Below are 17,369 nucleotides of genomic sequence, written 5' to 3' on the forward strand. Positions count from 1 at the left end.
ATATACACAAATTTACAAAGTTGGCCGCCGAAAGTTCAGGATCTGATCCGCCGCTAGTCGCTAATCGATGGTTTCAAAAGTATCGATAAGTCAAAAGCAGCTCTGCGCACCCAATGCACGATAGTGGCCGATATCGATAGTGTAATCGGTGCTTGCGCACCACTACCCGTATTGACATTCAATTCCGAAAAATTTTTAAACACAATCGGTCGGGCACGCGTGTCTTTGCGCCTTCTTGCCTTTCTCCTTTTTTTTTTAACTCTTTAAAAACAAATTTACATTTTTCCACAGTTTCGTGGTGCGTGCAGGCAACACAAAAACAAAAAAGACAAATCGTGTGCTCTGCTGTGGATGTGTCAAACGCCAGCCATTGTTATTTATGTGTGACAGAACATAGAAATAGAAAACAAACACACGACAACTCACGCTTGCAACAACTAAAACATAGGACATAGGCGTCACACTGGTCGAGAGAAGGTCCTGGGAAAGTAAACAATTTTCAGTGCATCAACACGCAGCACGATACAGAGTGCCATGTGGAGTCCCACACACTGCAATGTAACGGGTAAGTGGGTGATCAGATCCGATCCGATCCCAACTCCGACAGACACCCGTATTAGTCGTTGTCGTTTGTCGAGTCGTGATTTTGCCTCAATTTTTTTTAGTATGGCAAATAAATCGCATTAAAAATTAAACTCGTTTCTGTGTGCGTGTGCTTGTGTTGGTCCGCTGCTTGCATTTGTTCCTGCATGTGTGTGTATGCTTAAATATTGTCATGACGGAGAGACAACAGTTAAGTCGTTTCTGTTGTGCTCTTGCGAGGCCTTCAGTTCAGTCAGCTCTTGTACCTATTCCGACATCTTATTTGAAATTTCACTTTTTCTATCCCCCCTCTGTCTCCGGTGCTCTCTTTCTACAGTTTGCCCCATTACTTTTGGCTGTGAGAAGCCACCTCTGGCTCTGCTTTTCGTGTTTTGTTTCTATCAGTGGAGTGGAGCGAGTGCTAGTCTGATAAGATTGTGTCGGTCCGTCCGTCCGTCTATCCTTCCGCTGCTTACTCATAGCCCAGAGAGCTGCTGTCATAGGGAAGTCAATTCGCAACGAATCTCCTCTCTGCTGATCGATCATTCGGAATGGTTAATGGCTGATGGTGATTTCTCTCCCCCATTCCCCCTGTACCCACATTTGCTGATTCGCATTCTTGCGCATACACCTCTGCTGCTGCTTTCAATGCAGCCCTGCGCTGGTGCTTATGTTTTCATTGTTTTGTTTTTTCAGGGCTGAATTCCAATGAGAAATTTGTGCAAAAATATTCAAGCGCTACTCGTGACCAAAACAGAAAGAGCTGTCGCTCTCTCTCTCTCTCTCTGTGTCGCGCTTGTTCATAATTACGAAAACAAATATCGAGTAATTAACTACAAGTAAAATTCACAGGGGTATGTGTTTCAGTTTGTTTCTGTGTTTGTATAAAGTACATACACATATGTACATATGTACATACATATGTACATATGTAGATAAATGGCCCAAGCAAATGATTCATAAATTGTTGCAAAAGCTTCAGGAACGTAAACTATGCAGATAGTCAGAAACAGGTAGCGCACAATGTGAGATGAGCTTCATTTCGATAAATAAACACGCACAGTTAGCAGGTGTAGTGTGTGGGTGTGAGACATTGAAGCTGAATCAAAGTTTCACAAATAAACAGTTAGTTTGATAGAGAAAGAGAGAGATGTCAGAGCGGAAACTGTAGCTAAATATGTACTTATGTATTTATATACATACATATACATATGTATGTAGTATAACAGGGGAGAGATCGGCAATGGAGTCTTTGAGCTGCTCCCACGTCTGCCTTTCCACCTTGAACTTGTCCACCAGCTATCAGCTCTGTTCTCTGCGTCGTCTCTTTCAATCATGTCTGTCTTTTTGTCTTCTGTTGTCTCTTTTCGCCGTTTGCACAGTTCTCGTAGCGGCAGCAGCAGCAGCAGCAGAGCATTGGCGTCACACGTCGAATGGCAAACAAATCAATCTCTCTCCCCCCTTTTGCTGTTGTTGTCGTACGTTGGTTTCCTTCGTTAGGTCTTGTTTGTACTCTCTCTCTCTCTCTCCCTCTCTTTGCACACACACACACAGAGTGGGACTTATCTGTTCTCGTGTCAATATTTGCACTCGAGATGAGCGCACGCCTCGGGCTCGGGGAAACAGCTGTTTCGCAGTCTGGAGCTTTTGACGGTTTTTGAAACAGAAATCCCGTCGCTCCAAACTATTAGATCATTCGACATTCGAGTGTAAACCCTTCCCGCTCCCCACAAGGAACTTTGTCCGCCTGCTTTTGGGGGAAGTTGCGGCCCGGCCTTCTTATCGACTCTGCGCCCATGGGCGGCGGGCCTCCACCTCGAAGTTGTCTAATTGCGTGCGTTATTTTTATCCGTAAATTCTTTGCGGTCACTCACTTGGCCACAAGCACGCACACACACCTGAATTTTTCCCGAGGATATTGTGCAATGCGGCGGGCAGCCAAGCAAACCCAAGTGAACACATTTCCGTTATTAATTTCGATTTTGTTCGGATTTGTTTTGCCACGTTTCTGGTTGCATGGAGCACCATCTCGTCCATCCGTATTGAGAAAACGATAAATGCAGGAATGCGTTGTTGTTCTTGTTTATGTGTTGGTGTTGGTGGGGTGGATCGATAAGGAAATTGTTCTGATAAAGACCCTCTTGAAGAGGGAGAGAGAGAGAGAGAGAGTGCACTTTGGTCACGTAAGAGGGGAGATAGCGTCCTTAGATTGCTCTGATTTATATGCCCATCGCTTCCTCTGTGGCTTCCCGCTCCCTCCGTTCCCTCCGTTCTCTCCGTTCCCTCCGTGCCACTTCTTTCCGTTTCTACCACCACCACCCTGCTTTGTGGACCGTTTTAATGTTGCTCTCGCGATGCACTTGTGCGAAACAGTTACGTTTCATTGCCCGACCCATTTACTCGTGCCATTCGCCCAGGGGAGAAGAAGGATAGACTGTGTGAGAGAGAGGGAGATAGACAGAGAACAGATGGAGGGGAAAAACAGGTCTGGGTTCGCATCTCCGACTCTGCCTCTGACTCTACGATTGCGGGTCTCCAATTGATTATTTTCCAGTTTGCGTTGACTTGTAGCTTGTGGAGCTGCTGGCCACATTCCTTGGGGCCAATTGCTGCCGCCAGCTGCCTGCCTGGGCAACGGCACCAGCACCAGCACCGCCGGTAGCCATCTCCCAGCTCTCACCTCTGCCTGCTGTTCCCCTCATGCATATGCATTCTGCCACTGGCTCCGCCACTGCGATTGGGATGGGAGCAGACGACTCAAGATACTTTTGCCTCTTTGCATTTATATTTAAAGCATGCAATGATCCCCAATACCCCAACCCTCCACCCTCCACCCTCCATCGTGTTCATGTCTTTCATTTGGGGAGGGAAAAACTATGTTTACAATTTCAAAATTGCGCCTTGTCTTCGCTTCGGCCAACAACAACAACAACGGCAACGAAAACCGCACAACCACTGAAAAATGCAGCAAACGAAAGAAATTGTTTTTGCATAAAAATAATAATAATACTAATGCACGAGTAAATAGCGAGAATGAAATGCGAGCCTCATTGGGGGTGGGGGGGAAATACCCCCCGAAAAGCCGTTCCCATAGCTAGATCCATGGTGCATGATTGATATGTTATATTGGAATCGTCTCTGTGTGGTAAAATCTTTCCGTTTTTCCGCTGCAGACATTTTCAGAGAATCGTCATACCACTTTTCAGGGAATCGGGCGGGGGAATTATTCGGTATACATTAAACTTTGATTTTATTCGAATTTTCGCACGATTTCGACCATTTTTTGTTGCTGTTTTGCTGTTGATGTTGCTGTTGCTGTTGCAGTTGCAACATTGAATGGCATTCGCTTAATTATTGGTGGAAATGCTGCAGTGTTTTTGTATCGGACTGTGCGGATTAGGCCACAGTTCGACGATCCCTGTGGAAAGAGCTGGCACTTGCATGACTCTCTTGGCCTGGCCGACCAACGTGTTCCGTCGATCTGAGGGGCGACCCAGGGCAGGGCACGGCAGGGCAGGGCAACCCCAGAGACGAGCAGAGCAGTGCATAGCAGAGTTCTGGCTTCAAAGTCGAATGGAAAATTGATCCTAGTCTTGCCGAAGAGAGGGTCTGTCAAGTGCGGAATGAAGTTGCCTCATTAGCATGCGTGTGGATGCCTCCGAGGAGCATTGGCCTCCGGCGGCAGCACAGCACACTGTTGCCGTCGTCTGCTTTGTGTCTTTCTCTGGCATGCTGGCATGCTGCCACGCCCCCACACACATACACGCGTACAAAAAGAGGTAGCCCGAAAGCAGAAAAAGTGGAACATGAAAAGAGTCTCTCGGAAAGTGCGTGCTGGGAATTCTACATTTATAATGGGGCAAGGCAGGGAATGGGGGATGGAGAGATGGTTGGTTAAAGTTCTCTCCTCTCCTCCATTGTCCGCTCCCTATATAGCCATTTAGACTGATCCGATCGGTGCCCTATATTTGTACGTGTGTATCTGCGAAAGAGAGGGAAACTACAGATCATGAAAAATTTGGTTTCCTCATGGAGGAAAAATATTATCGCCATGACTCAGAGATGGCATGATTTGTGTTCGGAGATGAAGAAAACCGTTTTCCCATACCTTTGGATATTTTCTCTTTGGGGAAAATGAGTGGAGAATTGTGGTTACCTGCGGGTGAATTTGTTGCGGGGAATTACGGCTGTGGTAGCCCCAGATGCAGAAGCAGGGGAGAGGCAATCAAATGGAGAGCAAACGGCAGACCAGAGCTGAGCAGAGACTGAGAATGATTTCATTGAAATTAATTAACCCAACAGTTGACCTCTACTCACACATAAACACACAAACAAGCAAAAGCTACAAAGGTTAACAAAATGCGACGACAATGGGCCCACGACGACAAAATTGAGGTGCAGCCGACATCTACCTATCTATTGTTTCTATCTATTTATCAAACAATAGTCGTCATCGACAGGAAAACGGAACGAAACCTAGCTTATACATAGATCTTATGTATATGTTAGTTCTTATCCATACGATACGATGATCGAGATATGTATTTTTGTATATTCAAACTTCCCGGGGGGACAAACGGAACACTTGAGCACTCCACTCCACTGGTCGCTGTCAATTTCTCTTTTTGCTGAGCCGCCGTTATTTGTGGAGTTTTCGGTGTGAAATTTGGGCCACAAGAGCAACAAGAAAGAACGATGAGTGAGTCACCTTCCTCGATAGATATCGCTGTAGTGGTGCGGGGCTCCATGGGAATGAGTAATCGATGATTCCTGACCCCTGCACAAGAACAAGAGATAACACTGGAGGGGTTTGGACTGGGACTGGGACTGGGACTGGGACTCGTGTTGTCTTGTATTTCTATGTTTTGCTAGATAATTGCAATTGGATCAAATTGTATTTTTAATACTCGTAAAACCTTTTGTTTCCGAGTAGGTAATGGCTGAGGAATGGAATACGAGTGCTTATTTCCGGGAGATACTTATTCGGGGGGAAGGAGGATCCTCCAAAATGGAAAGCAATTCGATTCGACCTTCTCGTATGAAAGCGCTCTCGTTCCCCCTCCCCCACCCGAGTGTCTCATCAGTGTGTGTGTGTGTGTGTGAGTGTGGGAGCACCTACGTTCGTGGATGACGCCAGCCAGCCAGCCAGCCAGCCAGCGAGTCGTCCCTCTATTTGCTCTCGGACCAAACAAACTCTCAATTACGAAACCCCCTCCCCGTCCCTTCCCCTCGCCACTGCCTCTCGCGAATTGAATTGAGGAATGAATGAGTGCAAAAAGTGGTTGGGCTTCTGTTTTGGCAGTACTTTTATCGCGTCTCTCTATCAGATCGAAGCATTCACAAAGCTCTGGGCTTCGCAGCTCGCGGCGGCCCACATTGCTCCGCACCAGGCCGGGTCCCCGTGGCGCGACGAAAAGCGAAAACTAAATGCTAAATGCGCAGCAATGCCCCCACGTCTCGGCACAGTGGGCCGGCATTAATCAGTTGGTTTGATCAGCTCAGCGCATACATTCGACAATGATTCGAGGAGAGTGTCCGACCGCTGAACAGCACTCTTGACCCACTGTGCGGCGGCTGAGAGAGGTTGCCAGAAAAGCGGACCAACTTAACGGTGGATCGCGCCTCGCCCCTCCCTCAGCCCGTTCCATCTTCTGCCGTTTCTTTTTTGGCGCTGTTTACCATGTTTATTTCATTACCTTTTGCCATTTGCCATTTAGCATTTGGCATTTCTATTTTCGGGGTGGGGGGACGACGCGACGCCTTTCCATATTCACATACATATGTACATATGTAGGCATGCACTCATTTGTGTGTGTAAATATGTACGTCTGCTGCTCATATAAGAGTCCATCGATCTCTGGATTTGCATGTCTCTCGCGCTGATGAGCCACCGCTCTCGAAATGGCGGAAAATTGCAGCCGCCACCGCCGACGCCGCCCGGCGGGTTATTGACAGCCATTGAAAGCCCATCCATCCATCCATCCATCCATCCATCCATCCATCCATCCATCCATCCATCCATCCATCCATCCATCCATCCATCCATCTTCTTGTCTATTACAGTTCACTCCGGTTACCGTTGGTCGGCGAAGGCAGTGGGAGGGAGAAAGAGCAAAAGAAAGATTCAAGATGAGCATGGGGCCGGGGCCGGGGCCGATTATTGCTGTCGATCGATAGTCTCTGCGAGTTGTTAGGGGGAGGGGGAGTTGCGGAGTAGCTGTAATGGGAGCGGGCATGGTGGATTATCTATGGCGCCTAGACTTCTTGTCTGTTCCGGATCGTCTTTAACCTCAATTACGAAGACGAAGCTAAACAACAAAAAAAGAGTGAAGAGGAGACAGAAAACTTCCCAAATTGGCTTAAGTTATTCCCGCGACGCGAATTTGCTGGCCAAAGCAAAATGTCTGCTAACGGGCGGCAGATGGAAGGAAAAACTGTTAATGCGATAATAATTATGAGGCGGCGTACCCCCCACCCTTCGGGCCCCACACAGTCTCAAGAGGAGATGCAGGTGGGGCCTGCCCCTGCCCCTACCCCTGCCCGAGCCGCCAAGTGTCGCTCCCCAAAATCCTAACGGAAATTGGAAAAATATTAAGAAATCTGCCATCTGCCATGTGATGCTACTCTTCTAGTTTACATGCCACACATGCTTACATATGTATGTACATATGTATGTATGTATGTACATGCATGTATTTTACAGCGACATATTCGTGTCTGCTCATGCACACGGAGGTAAACTCCGCCGCAAACGCTTTTCACTTTGCCGCTTTTGCCCCGTAATTGTTTTTGTTGTTATGAAACTTTGGCGCAATTTCTCCGGATAGACGGAGAGAGGGGGGGAGCGACATCGGATTGCGCAAAAGCATGATTATGCTCCGTAATTGAGTAATCGAATAATCGTGGGACTCCTCCTCCTCCTCCTCCTCCTCCTCCTCCTCCAGCCATGGGGAGCCTTTAAAAAGTTCCGCATCTGGAGTTCATTCCATTCTCGCCATTCCCGCCACCGCACAAGCCTAAAAATAGACTCGTTCTGGCCCTTTCTGGCCTGGCCTGGCCTGGCCCGAACCTGTGTGGCTGTCTGAAAGTCTGTTCTGGCAATGACTTAATTTTTTGTCGCCCTGCCATCTGGCTGTCGTCTGCCCTCTGGCGTCTTCGTTTTCAATTTAATTTCCATTTCCGGCAACTGTGCAGAGAGCAGAACACACACACAGCGGAGGCTCGCAATTGGATCCAGAGTCAGAGCCAGTGCCAGTGCCAGTGGCACAACCAGCGCGAGGTCTCTGCCGAAATGATGGCAAAAATCTAAGCCAGCGTTTTTCGCAGCGCCCGCTCGAGTGATTCACTCCCCGAAATAGCACTGGAAATGGAAATGAGACCCGAAAGCAAACTTAAAGTTTCACTCGAGCGCCTCGTGACCTCGAGATTCGGCATCCGGCAGCGGGGCAGAGGCTGAGATATGAAAGCCACGCAACCGCACGGCCACCGCACAAAATTTGGGACCAACTCCCACTCGACGCCCCACTTCCATTGGCATTCGCATTCGCATTCCAAGGTTTCAATCCCAGCATTGTTTTCCACCCAGCGACGATTCCTCCAGTTACATTTATGCATATATCTCTTTCTCTCTCTCTGCACGAGATGCCATTCCATTCCATCCCATCCCAAATCCATAATCCAGTTGATTCCGATTCAGATCTAATCCCCTTTCTCCCCTTTCGTTACAGTGCAGCGAGCGAGGGGTCTGCTCACCAAGGGGAAGAATGGCACCAACAACTGCTTCGTCACAATCGCCTTGGGTAAGGAGAAGTACCAGACGTCGGTCAAGGACAAGTCGGAGACGAATGTCAACTGGAACGAGGAGTGCGAGCTGTAAGTGGGATGACATCCCTATCCAGATCCAGATCCAGATTCCTATTTATGCTTTATACTTTATCTTGTCTTCTCTTTGTTTTCAATAGAAAAATCCCCGATCAGGGCAATCGGGCAGAGCTGACGCTCACTTGCTTGCACCGCAATAACCTGGGCATCGACGAGTTCCTGGGGCAGGCGACACTTCCCCTCAACGAGATGGACGTGTACGACAGGCCGCGCTCCAAGTGGTTCAAGCTGGAGAGCAAGCCGGGCAAGGAGAAGAAGAACAAGGAGCGCGGGGAGCTCGAGGTGCGCATCGGGTTCGTGGTCAAGTCCGGCTCCCTGACAGACCTCAGCAAGAAGGATAAGCACAAGTCTTCCATCGGGCAGCTGGCCAGCTCCGTGGGCGGCAGCCTCCTCTCCATCGGCAACGGGGAGAAGCGGAAGAGCATCAAGAAGCTGGCGGGGTCGCTCAGCTCCAAGTTGCATCTGCGCAGCAAGAAGAAGCACCCGGACGCCGGCGGCGACGACAACAGCTCCTTCAGCGGCTCCTTCGCCAGCATAGGCACCCCGAACAGCTCCACCGGCGGCCAGGGGGGCAGTGGCCGCCGCCGAGGCCAGCGTGCGGGCGAGGCCGATCCCGGCGTTATCAGCGAGGACGAGGACGAGTTTGTGTTCGATAATCTGTCGCACAAGAGCTCCGGCAGCTCCCTGAACATCCAGCGGTCTGGCCTCCAGCCGCCACCCACCACCATGGGGGGAGGAGCGCCTAACTTTGCACCACGAAACCCCTCGCCCCTGCTGAGCAATGGCAATGGACTGGGCAATGGTCTGGCAATCGGGAACGGCGTGGGAAAGGTCCATCATGGAGGTAAGCCCAACAGAAAGCCAGAGACGCTCGATGAAGATCCGCCCATCGATTCGGAGATGGAACAGCTTGAGCTCGATTTCAGTGTCCGCGCTCGCACCCTACCGCCTCCCTCGAAGCCGCCGCGCATCCCCCAGCTCCAGCTGGAGGAGGGGAAGGACGAGCAGTACCAGCAGGAGGCTGTAAAGGAAAAGGAGCAGCAGCAGCAGCAGAATCAGAAGGAGACGAAGATGGGAAGAGAAAATGAGATGCAGAAGCAGAAGGATAAGGATAAAGAGACGACGGAGAACGACAAGGATGAGTGGGCCACGAAACTGTACGGTGGCCTGGAGATCGGGACCAGTGATTCCCTCAAGCGCCGCAGCTGGGAGTCGCGTGTTCCGCTCCCTGCCAGCGTGGATGAGACACCGCCACCGCTCCCTCCTCCATCGATGTCCTCGTCCAGCTCCTCGGACAGCGATGCCGACGAGGAGGAGCCACTGCCCAAGCCCAAGCCCAAGCCGAAGACAACCAAGGCAGCTGCTCCCCCAGTTCCGGTTTCGGTTCGGGCTCCAACTTCTGTCCCAGCCTCAGTCGCAGTCGCAGTCGCAGTCCCAGTACCATCTGTGTCCACTGTGACCTCCTCCTCGCTCTTCTCCCCAGACGTGGAGCAGCGCAACTTTGACGAATTCAACGCGAGCTTTGCAAAGTTCGAGCAGCGAAATAGCACAGCCATCTTTGCGGATGAGCCAGAGCTGGAGGATCTGGATGTGGATGTGGAGGTGGTGAAGCCTAGCCCCACCCCCACGACCCGCCCGAAGCCGCAGCCTCGTTCCCTGGTGGATCTCAAGGCGGAGGCGGAGAGGGCAGAGAGAGCAGAAGAGGAAGCGCGTCAGCAGCGCGCCGAGGAAGACGCCCGCCTGGAGGCAGAGCTGCGGCTGAATGAGCAGCGGCTGCGCGTGGAGGAGGCGGCCCTCAGGCAGGAGCTGGAGGATGAGCAGCGCCAGAAGGAGCTGCTGGAGGAGCAGCGGCGGCGCGAGGCCAAGCGGTGGGAGGAGGACCAGAGGCTGCTCAGCTTTGCCAAGCGATCCACGTCTATAGAGGATGCGGAGCAGCCGCACCAACAGCGGCACATTCAGATGGCGGAGGAGCAGTATGGCGAGCCAGAGCCAGAGGCAGAGGCAGAACTAGAACTAGAACTCGAGCCAGAGCACAATTTCCTAACGCCCGAACAGTCACCCAAGGAGTTTCAAACAAACGGCGGCGGCACTGGCAACGGCAGGGAAAAGCGTCTGGGAAAGTTCAAATACGGCAATAAGCGAGGTGAGCTGTTGTACCCCGAACCGAACAGATCCGAACCGATCCAAACCGATCCAAAGCAATCCAAGAACAAGACAATCCGTTCCTCTGTTCAAGTGTTCCTCTCAATCTACGGCGGACAGGCGGGCAGGGAGTGCGATAGGGTGCAGTGCGACAAGCAAACGCTGGCGGATCCCGAAATCCAAAATCCAAAATGAAACCGAAACCGAACCAAGCTATTTCCAGTCAACGCTCTTGTCATTGTCGCGCGTCATTCTCCTCTGAAGCGTCATTTCCCCTTATCTTCCGATCATCCCATCATCCTTTATATCCTTCCTCCTCCGTCCTCTTTGTCCTGCTATCATCCTTGTTTTCTGTTGTTTCTGTTTTGTTCTTGCATCCGCCAGTGATTTTGCATTGGAGCTTATGGCTCCGAGCACCCAAAACTCCCCCACTCATCCGCGTGTCCTGCCCCGAGAAACTAACAAACTAACACTCCCTTTTTATCTCTCTCTCTCCCTCTCCGACACAGAAAAATATAGCAACGACAATGGGAGCAACTCGCCGAGTCCCAAGTCCTCAGAGCGAATCATCATCGGCCACGAGAAGTCCGGGGGATCGCACGCGGAACGCCGTTCGGAGATCTCGGCACAGCTGGCGAAGAAGTACGAGGGAAAGTCGCGGGAGGTAAGCTCTCTCTCTCTCTCTCTCTCTCTCTTTGGACTCTGCAATCTCTAATCTCCGATCCGATCTGATCTGTTTCGCAGGAGCTGATGTTGATTGCCAATGGCATGGAGAACGAAGCTCTGCTGCAGCGGCAGCGCGTCAAGGAACTGGAGGATTATCTGGACAATCTGCTGCTGCGAGTGATGGAGACGCACCCGAAGATCCTGCAGAACCCCTACTCGCGCACCACCTCAGCCAAAAGGTTCGTCGTCCCTGCCTGTGGCCTTGCCAAAGCCCGCTCCTGTACACTGCATTCATTCTCCTTAAAGGGCATCCGCCTGCCTTCTCTTCCTTGGAGGTAAAAGGAGTGCAGGACGATGCTACAGATCGAAATTTATACATTTTTTTTTATTTCAAATTGATTTTGTTTCCAAGTTGGTTTCCCTTTGTACCAAAAAAAAAAAAATGGAAAAAAGAACAATCCTCCCACGGGGACCTAAAGATCTCCCGGATCTTTCACTTGCTCTTTTTCTTGTTTGTGTCTAAGCCAACCACCCACCTACCCACCCACTCGTAAACCCACCTTTCACCTTCCACTAGTCACTATCCACACACACACACAAACACACACGTGAATGTTCTGTTCCGTTCGTTACTTCTGTTTTTTTAACCGAATGCATTTTTGTGATTTCTCTCCTCTTTTATATTTAGTTATAAAAACTACATCAATATGAATGACTTTCTAAAGTAAGTGGCCGACGCCGCCGTGCATGTTGCAAAGTTGCATTTAAGTAGCACTTAACCACCACGACCCCAAAAAACAACAACAACTACACCACAACCAGAACCACCAAATGACCCCAACAAAACAAAAAAGTAACCACCACAATGCGCGACACAAAGAAGAAAGCAGACAACCAGAAGTCCCGGCAGTACACCCAGAAGGAACCAAAAAGATGGAGCCTCAGCCTCCACTGATGTCCAGTCGAGGATGAAGTAAGCGTCCTGTCTGTCGCCCAAGTGTTTGTTGCACATTATCCATACCAAGGGGGCCACGATCCCCACGCCATCTCTCAGTCTCTCTTGTCTCTCTGTCTAACATCTCGCATCTCTGTTTGTGGCTCTCCTCTCTCTTTCGCTTAACTGTTGTTGGTGGTCTTCTGATGGTTTCCTTCTCCTTCTCTTGTTCGTACTGTTCGTAGCATTCATCGGTTCTGATTTTATCCGAACATCTGTGATATTAATCCCCGAATTTGGTTCTGTCTTGCAGTGGTTGAGAGTGTCGTCGCAGCAGATACAGCAGATTCCAGTAGCCGCGTGGCGGGTCCGTGGATAAGTTGCAGTTGCAGTTGCAGTGGCGATTGCATATTAAATGTAAATCAATGAAACACCAAGTTGCCTTTGTCGCCAAACAGCGAAATTCAAGTGCTTTCTTACACTAATTTAAGTACTCCTCGTATCTGAGAAAAAGAAAAACTAAATTTTACACGTAATCACATAGATTTTAAGCAGGAAAAGAGGGACACAAGGGGGAGGCGATGTATTTTTAAAACTGATAATTGAATTGATTCCCCTCGTACTCCGAACATAAACTATAAACCATAAACTAAATTAAATTATTTGTACCATATACCATATACCGATGTAACGATCGCTAGAGACGGCAATTTTTGATTTGTTTTACCCCAAATTGGATTGTTTGTCCCCATCGATTGATCGATTGATTGAAATTATCCCAAAAGTATTTGTTTTTTTTGTCTGTCTGTTCTTATTTTTGTTTCTTCCTTTTATACATATGTATGTCAAATTTTGTAAGCGGAAGCGGCGCTACCCTTTTTTAGTGAAGTAAGCCCTAAATTATTTATGTTTTAGCGATTAAGTGAAAAGAGAAAGAGGAGTCGCTGCAGTTGAAATATATTGATACATAAAATGATTTTACCTATTGATATATACACCCCCCAAACCAGAATAAAAACATTTTTAATATTAATATACAATCACCAAACTCATTCATTCTTACCTGATCTTGCTGCGGAAAGTTGGGTATTATCATGATACCTTTACCATATTTTGCATTCCTTTTCCCTTCTGGAATCGTCCGAATCTTTAAAGTTTAAATAATTATCGTTCTGGCGCCCTCAGACGATAGTTAGGGTTGCATTCGGGATCATCAGCCGTAATATAATCGATAAACGCCGGCATACAACGCTGTTGTTTTTGCACATCCACTAAATGGGCGCGATTTTTCCATTCCTGCTTGTTTTGTTGTTTAATTAAATTGCTTTAACTTGCTGTAAATATGTTTCCGCAAAAATTATCAAAAGTATACCGTACGCCTAGTGACCATCAGCCACCGGCAGCCAAAAACCTGGCCGGCAACCTGGAGTATCCAAATCTTAATGCTGCCGATGTACGTGCACACCCGGCCAATATTTCGCCCCAGCTGTACGAATGTTGGGACAGCATTGCCATTAGTGAGGAGAAGGAGTATGTGCTCGCCACCAACCGTCGCCATGGATGCGATTGGCGGGGTATGTTTTTTGGCTACTCGGAGAGTAACGTCGGTCACATGACCGTCGACAATGCGGACTTCAAGCTGCAATCGGATCACACCGTCAACATTGTACGCTATGCGGACAACAATGTGCTGCTGGTGGCTCTGGGAGACACACAACTGCAGGCATGGTCCACACGCTCGACCGTCTATAATTCGAAGGAGCCTTTCTTTCTTTTCGAACTGGACAAAGCCGTTGCCCACAATTCGCCGATTAGCCACATGAGCGTGTTCAAAGCGGATCCACAAAAGTGTGTGTCCGCGTGTGCCAGTGGGGACATGAAAATGTGGTCTATTATCGATCTGAAAAGCTTCTATCACGCTCGCGTCTCACATTCAGACAAATTTTCGGGCCTGGCCACGCCCGCTATCACTGCCAGCCAGTTCGTTACTTGCGATCGCAGTGGATGCTCCCGCCTATGGGATGCCCGTGCAGGATCGCCCTCTTCGACGATCCTCTTCAACGACGCTGCACGTGCGCTGAGCTTCACTTGCGCCGCCTGGGCCGCTCCCTCAGAGCTCCAGGGCGAAAATCACGTATATCTGGGGGACTTTGATGGAAATGTCCATATCGCGGACATTCGTGTGCCATGCAAGCTGCAGGAGACGATTCAATGCTTTGAGAGCGGCGTTGTGTCACAGCTCGAGATCAATGGAGCTCATCTGGCGGTCATGAGCAATATGCCCGCTTCCGTGAAGATCGCCAGAGTAAACGGAGACGGGAAACCCGAATTTATCTACACCAAGGAAAACATCCACAAGCGCCAAACGGACGCCATATGGACCGATTCACGCACACTCCTCACCGTTGGACACGGCCGCAAAATGGCCATTCATCAACTGGAACTCGCCAACTCTGCTGTCGATTGCGGCGACTAAACCTGTATTGCATTATCCCTACATTTTTGACGACTATTTTTAAGAATGATCCGTAAAAGCGGACAGGAATCACTCAGCTTTATTTCTTCATTATTTTCGATGAAAACGGAACTTATGTTTTAATCGTTTCTTATAAGAGTACAGACATATGTATATTAATCATTTTGTTCAGTCGCAGTGAATGCTCCCTCAGAGTTCCAGCGAAAGAATCACTCAGTTATCATTTAGCAACGAACACAGCTATGCTCTACAATATACCTGTGATCTGATCCCTCAGAGCTCCAGTGCAAAAACTATTTAGTTGTATCTATTGTGCCTTATTGTAAAGAGTCAAACAGGGCTATGCTCTAAAATAAAGTCTGATAAACTGGCTGTTTACATCAGGTTCAATAAAACTAACCCATGCTTTAATCTTTTTATGAACGACGGATGCGCCCCCTTCTACTTATAAGATGGCTGTGGCTTGGATGGCGACTGATCTGATATGGGCACCTGTGATTGGATCCTTACAGCCACCTTAAAAAACAGGTGCTGGTCATAACAAAACGAATAATGTCTACAGAAATCGCAAATGTTTCAAGTAAATGTTTATTAAATTGCAGAATATGTAACGTAACGATAACAATAATGATTAAAATTAGTTTTTGCGTCTGAAATTAATTAAGGAAATAAAATATTTAAAACATTCTGGAGTTCTGATTCTGATACTATATAGCACTAACGCAGTATATAGATTTTCTAGTTCATACACCAACATATCGCAAACGAACTTCCTGGACTAGATCCCAGATCTTCGAATCTGGCGTTCGGTTACCGCCACGTCATCATGAGCCATGCTCCGCGGGTGATTCCGCCCTAGCTCCTCGTCCTCTCGGGTGTCCATAGGATGTGATAGTAGATACAAAAGTCATTCTTCTTATTTATTTATTTATGCCAAACTAAGTTTTGATGAATAAAACTATTGGAAAAAAAATCACCCTTGCTGTATCCTGTATGCGGGAAACTATCCCGATTACAAAAAGGCGTGGCTCGCGCAGATCCATTCACAAATAGCGGAGAAAACTAAACTTTTTGAGCGAGGAAAATGTCCTTGATACTTGATGTGTGGCCCGATCGGGGCGTGCCATGGCCCACAGTGATCAGAAAAATATCCTTGATCCTTGGCAGGACTCTCCCGACCGGACCCAGTATTTTTATCAAATGCAAATCTTGACTTCGAAATTGAGGCCGATTTTTGGAAAATTTAATGATGTAACCATCATGATTTTGTGCGAAAATCGTGAAAAAATAGATGTCCTTTTTTCTGATGGCAGTCGATTGACAAGACTTTCCCGATCACGGAAAGACATGCCTCGCCCAGATCGGCCGTCCTATTGCAGAGATATAGCGTGTCCCTGAGCTCATGAAGTCCTTATCAAGGATCAAGGACATTTTCGCCAATCAAAAATATGTAGTTTTCTTCGCTATTTGCGAAGCGATTTGGGCGTCGCACGCCTTTTTGCAATCGATAATCCCCGATAAAGGATACAGCAAGGATGATTTTTCAATAGTTTTATTCATCAAAACTTAGCTTAGTATAAATAAATTAACAAGTGAAAAACATTTGCATCTACTATCTAAACTAATGCACGCGTATGTCCTAGTCTAGCTGCCCTCATAGCTCCTCCCTTGGTTTCCATAGTCAAACTCCTTGTTTTCGATGCCCAGTTCGGAGGATGCCGATGGCTTGTAAGGTTCGGATCATACATGGGGTGCGCTTCTGTCCTGTTGGGATACGATTCTCTCTGCATGGGATAGGACTCGTTCTGTCTCGAATAAGCCTCGGTGCTTGGATGGGTCTCCCTCTGGCGGGGAGAAGTCGCATACGACTCGGCTTGTGGCAAAGCGTTGGGTACATAAGTCCTCTGTGAAAGAAGATATATTTTAAAATATATGCACAATAATATATTCTTTCACCTGCGCGTTTTGAAGCTGTAGCAAATCCTGGCACCCAGAAAGTTCGCGAATTTCGCCTCGTGCATCTCTCCTCCCGCTAGGATGAAAGGACTATTGCTGCTCAGATCTTCACCTATAAACTCTTAGTGGGTAACATCGATTGCCCAGACCTGTTTAGTAGGATTGGCTTGAGCACGCCTGCAAGGAGCCTTAGGACCCATGCTCCCTTTGTGGTTGATCTCCACAATGCGCCAGCACAATGCGTTGCCAGCTAGGATGCTAGGGGAAAGGAGCCATCAGACGGTTAATTATAGATTTTTTCCTATTTCATTTGTAATTTGTAATTCTGGATCAGACGTCTGGATCCTGACGATCCTGGGAGAGTTGGCCCCTTCACCGATCTGGCCCTAATTGTCTGAGATATAGCCTACCGAAGATTGGCATATCATTGAAATTTTGGTTTCTTTTGTACGCTAAATCTCTGCAATAAGGCGGCCACGATTTTCGCAAAAAATCATGATTTATCCTTAGTTCTAACAGCAACGATATCTAGCCAGCCAGAAGCACATCCTATGGACCTCCCAAGGACGAAGAGCTACTGCAGAGTCACCTTCAAAAGAGAACGAACGATTGTTTAAGGAAATCAGTTTAAGGAGTTTAAACAATACAGAACAAGGACAAGTCGCTATTACTGAAAACAGCATCCAATTTGATTAGTTGTTCAACAACTTTTCAGTGTAACCATGGGCAAAG

The 17,369-nt window shown here is 48.2% G+C and overlaps 2 protein-coding genes and 1 long non-coding RNA gene across 7 annotated transcripts; 2 read left to right on the forward strand and 1 right to left on the reverse strand.

The window, feature by feature from the left end:
* Nucleotides 1-173: 173 nt before the first annotated feature.
* LOC108159941 (rab11 family-interacting protein 1) lies at nucleotides 174-13,217 on the forward strand. 5 transcript variants are annotated; one of them, XR_001775378.2, is made up of 7 exons: nucleotides 174-565; nucleotides 8,310-8,454; nucleotides 8,544-10,606; nucleotides 11,115-11,269; nucleotides 11,350-11,510; nucleotides 11,960-12,244; nucleotides 12,519-13,181. XR_001775378.2 is itself a non-coding variant. In XM_017293597.2 (7 exons), exons 1-7 carry the CDS (start codon nucleotides 535-537, stop codon nucleotides 12,523-12,525), a joined length of 2,598 nt encoding a protein of 865 aa, XP_017149086.1. In that variant the 5' UTR covers nucleotides 174-534; the 3' UTR covers nucleotides 12,526-13,217. The 5 variants fall into 5 exon arrangements, 4 of the variants coding, with proteins under 4 accessions (XP_017149086.1, XP_017149098.1, XP_033249375.1 ...); XM_017293597.2 differs by having other exon boundaries at nucleotides 11,960-11,995; nucleotides 12,519-13,217; XM_017293609.2 differs by lacking the exon at nucleotides 11,960-12,244 and having other exon boundaries at nucleotides 12,519-13,217.
* Nucleotides 13,218-13,451: 234 nt separating this feature from the next.
* Nucleotides 13,452-15,080, forward strand: LOC108164716 (protein valois-like). Its single transcript, XM_017300600.2, has one exon. It carries the CDS (start codon nucleotides 13,548-13,550, stop codon nucleotides 14,679-14,681), a length of 1,134 nt encoding a protein of 377 aa, XP_017156089.1. The 5' UTR covers nucleotides 13,452-13,547; the 3' UTR covers nucleotides 14,682-15,080.
* Nucleotides 15,081-16,217: 1,137 nt separating this feature from the next.
* On the reverse strand, nucleotides 16,218-17,227 carry LOC117194315. The gene is made up of 2 exons (XR_004474793.1): nucleotides 16,638-17,227; nucleotides 16,218-16,585 (listed from the first exon to the last, which is right to left on the reverse strand). It is a non-coding gene; the product is annotated as an uncharacterized LOC117194315 (long non-coding RNA).
* Between the last annotated feature and the right edge of the window lie 142 nt (nucleotides 17,228-17,369).

Source organism: Drosophila miranda, chromosome XL (assembly GCF_003369915.1).
Source record: "Drosophila miranda strain MSH22 chromosome XL, D.miranda_PacBio2.1, whole genome shotgun sequence".
Lineage (NCBI taxonomy): Eukaryota > Metazoa > Arthropoda > Insecta > Diptera > Drosophilidae > Drosophila > Drosophila miranda.

Excerpts from the sequence above, each read along its gene's own strand:
- LOC108159941 (XM_033393484.1), top strand. The coding sequence starts at position 535 with ATGTGGAGTCCCACACACTGCAATGTAACGG. Across the intron at positions 8,455-8,543 it reads TGGAACGAGGAGTGCGAGCT|AAAAATCCCCGATCAGGGCA; the intron begins GTAAGTGGGATG and ends TGTTTTCAATAG. Across the intron at positions 10,607-11,114 it reads CAAATACGGCAATAAGCGAG|AAAAATATAGCAACGACAAT; the intron begins GTGAGCTGTTGT and ends TCTCCGACACAG.
- LOC108164716 (XM_017300600.2), top strand. The coding sequence starts at position 13,548 with ATGTTTCCGCAAAAATTATCAAAAGTATACCGTACGCCTAGTGACCAT.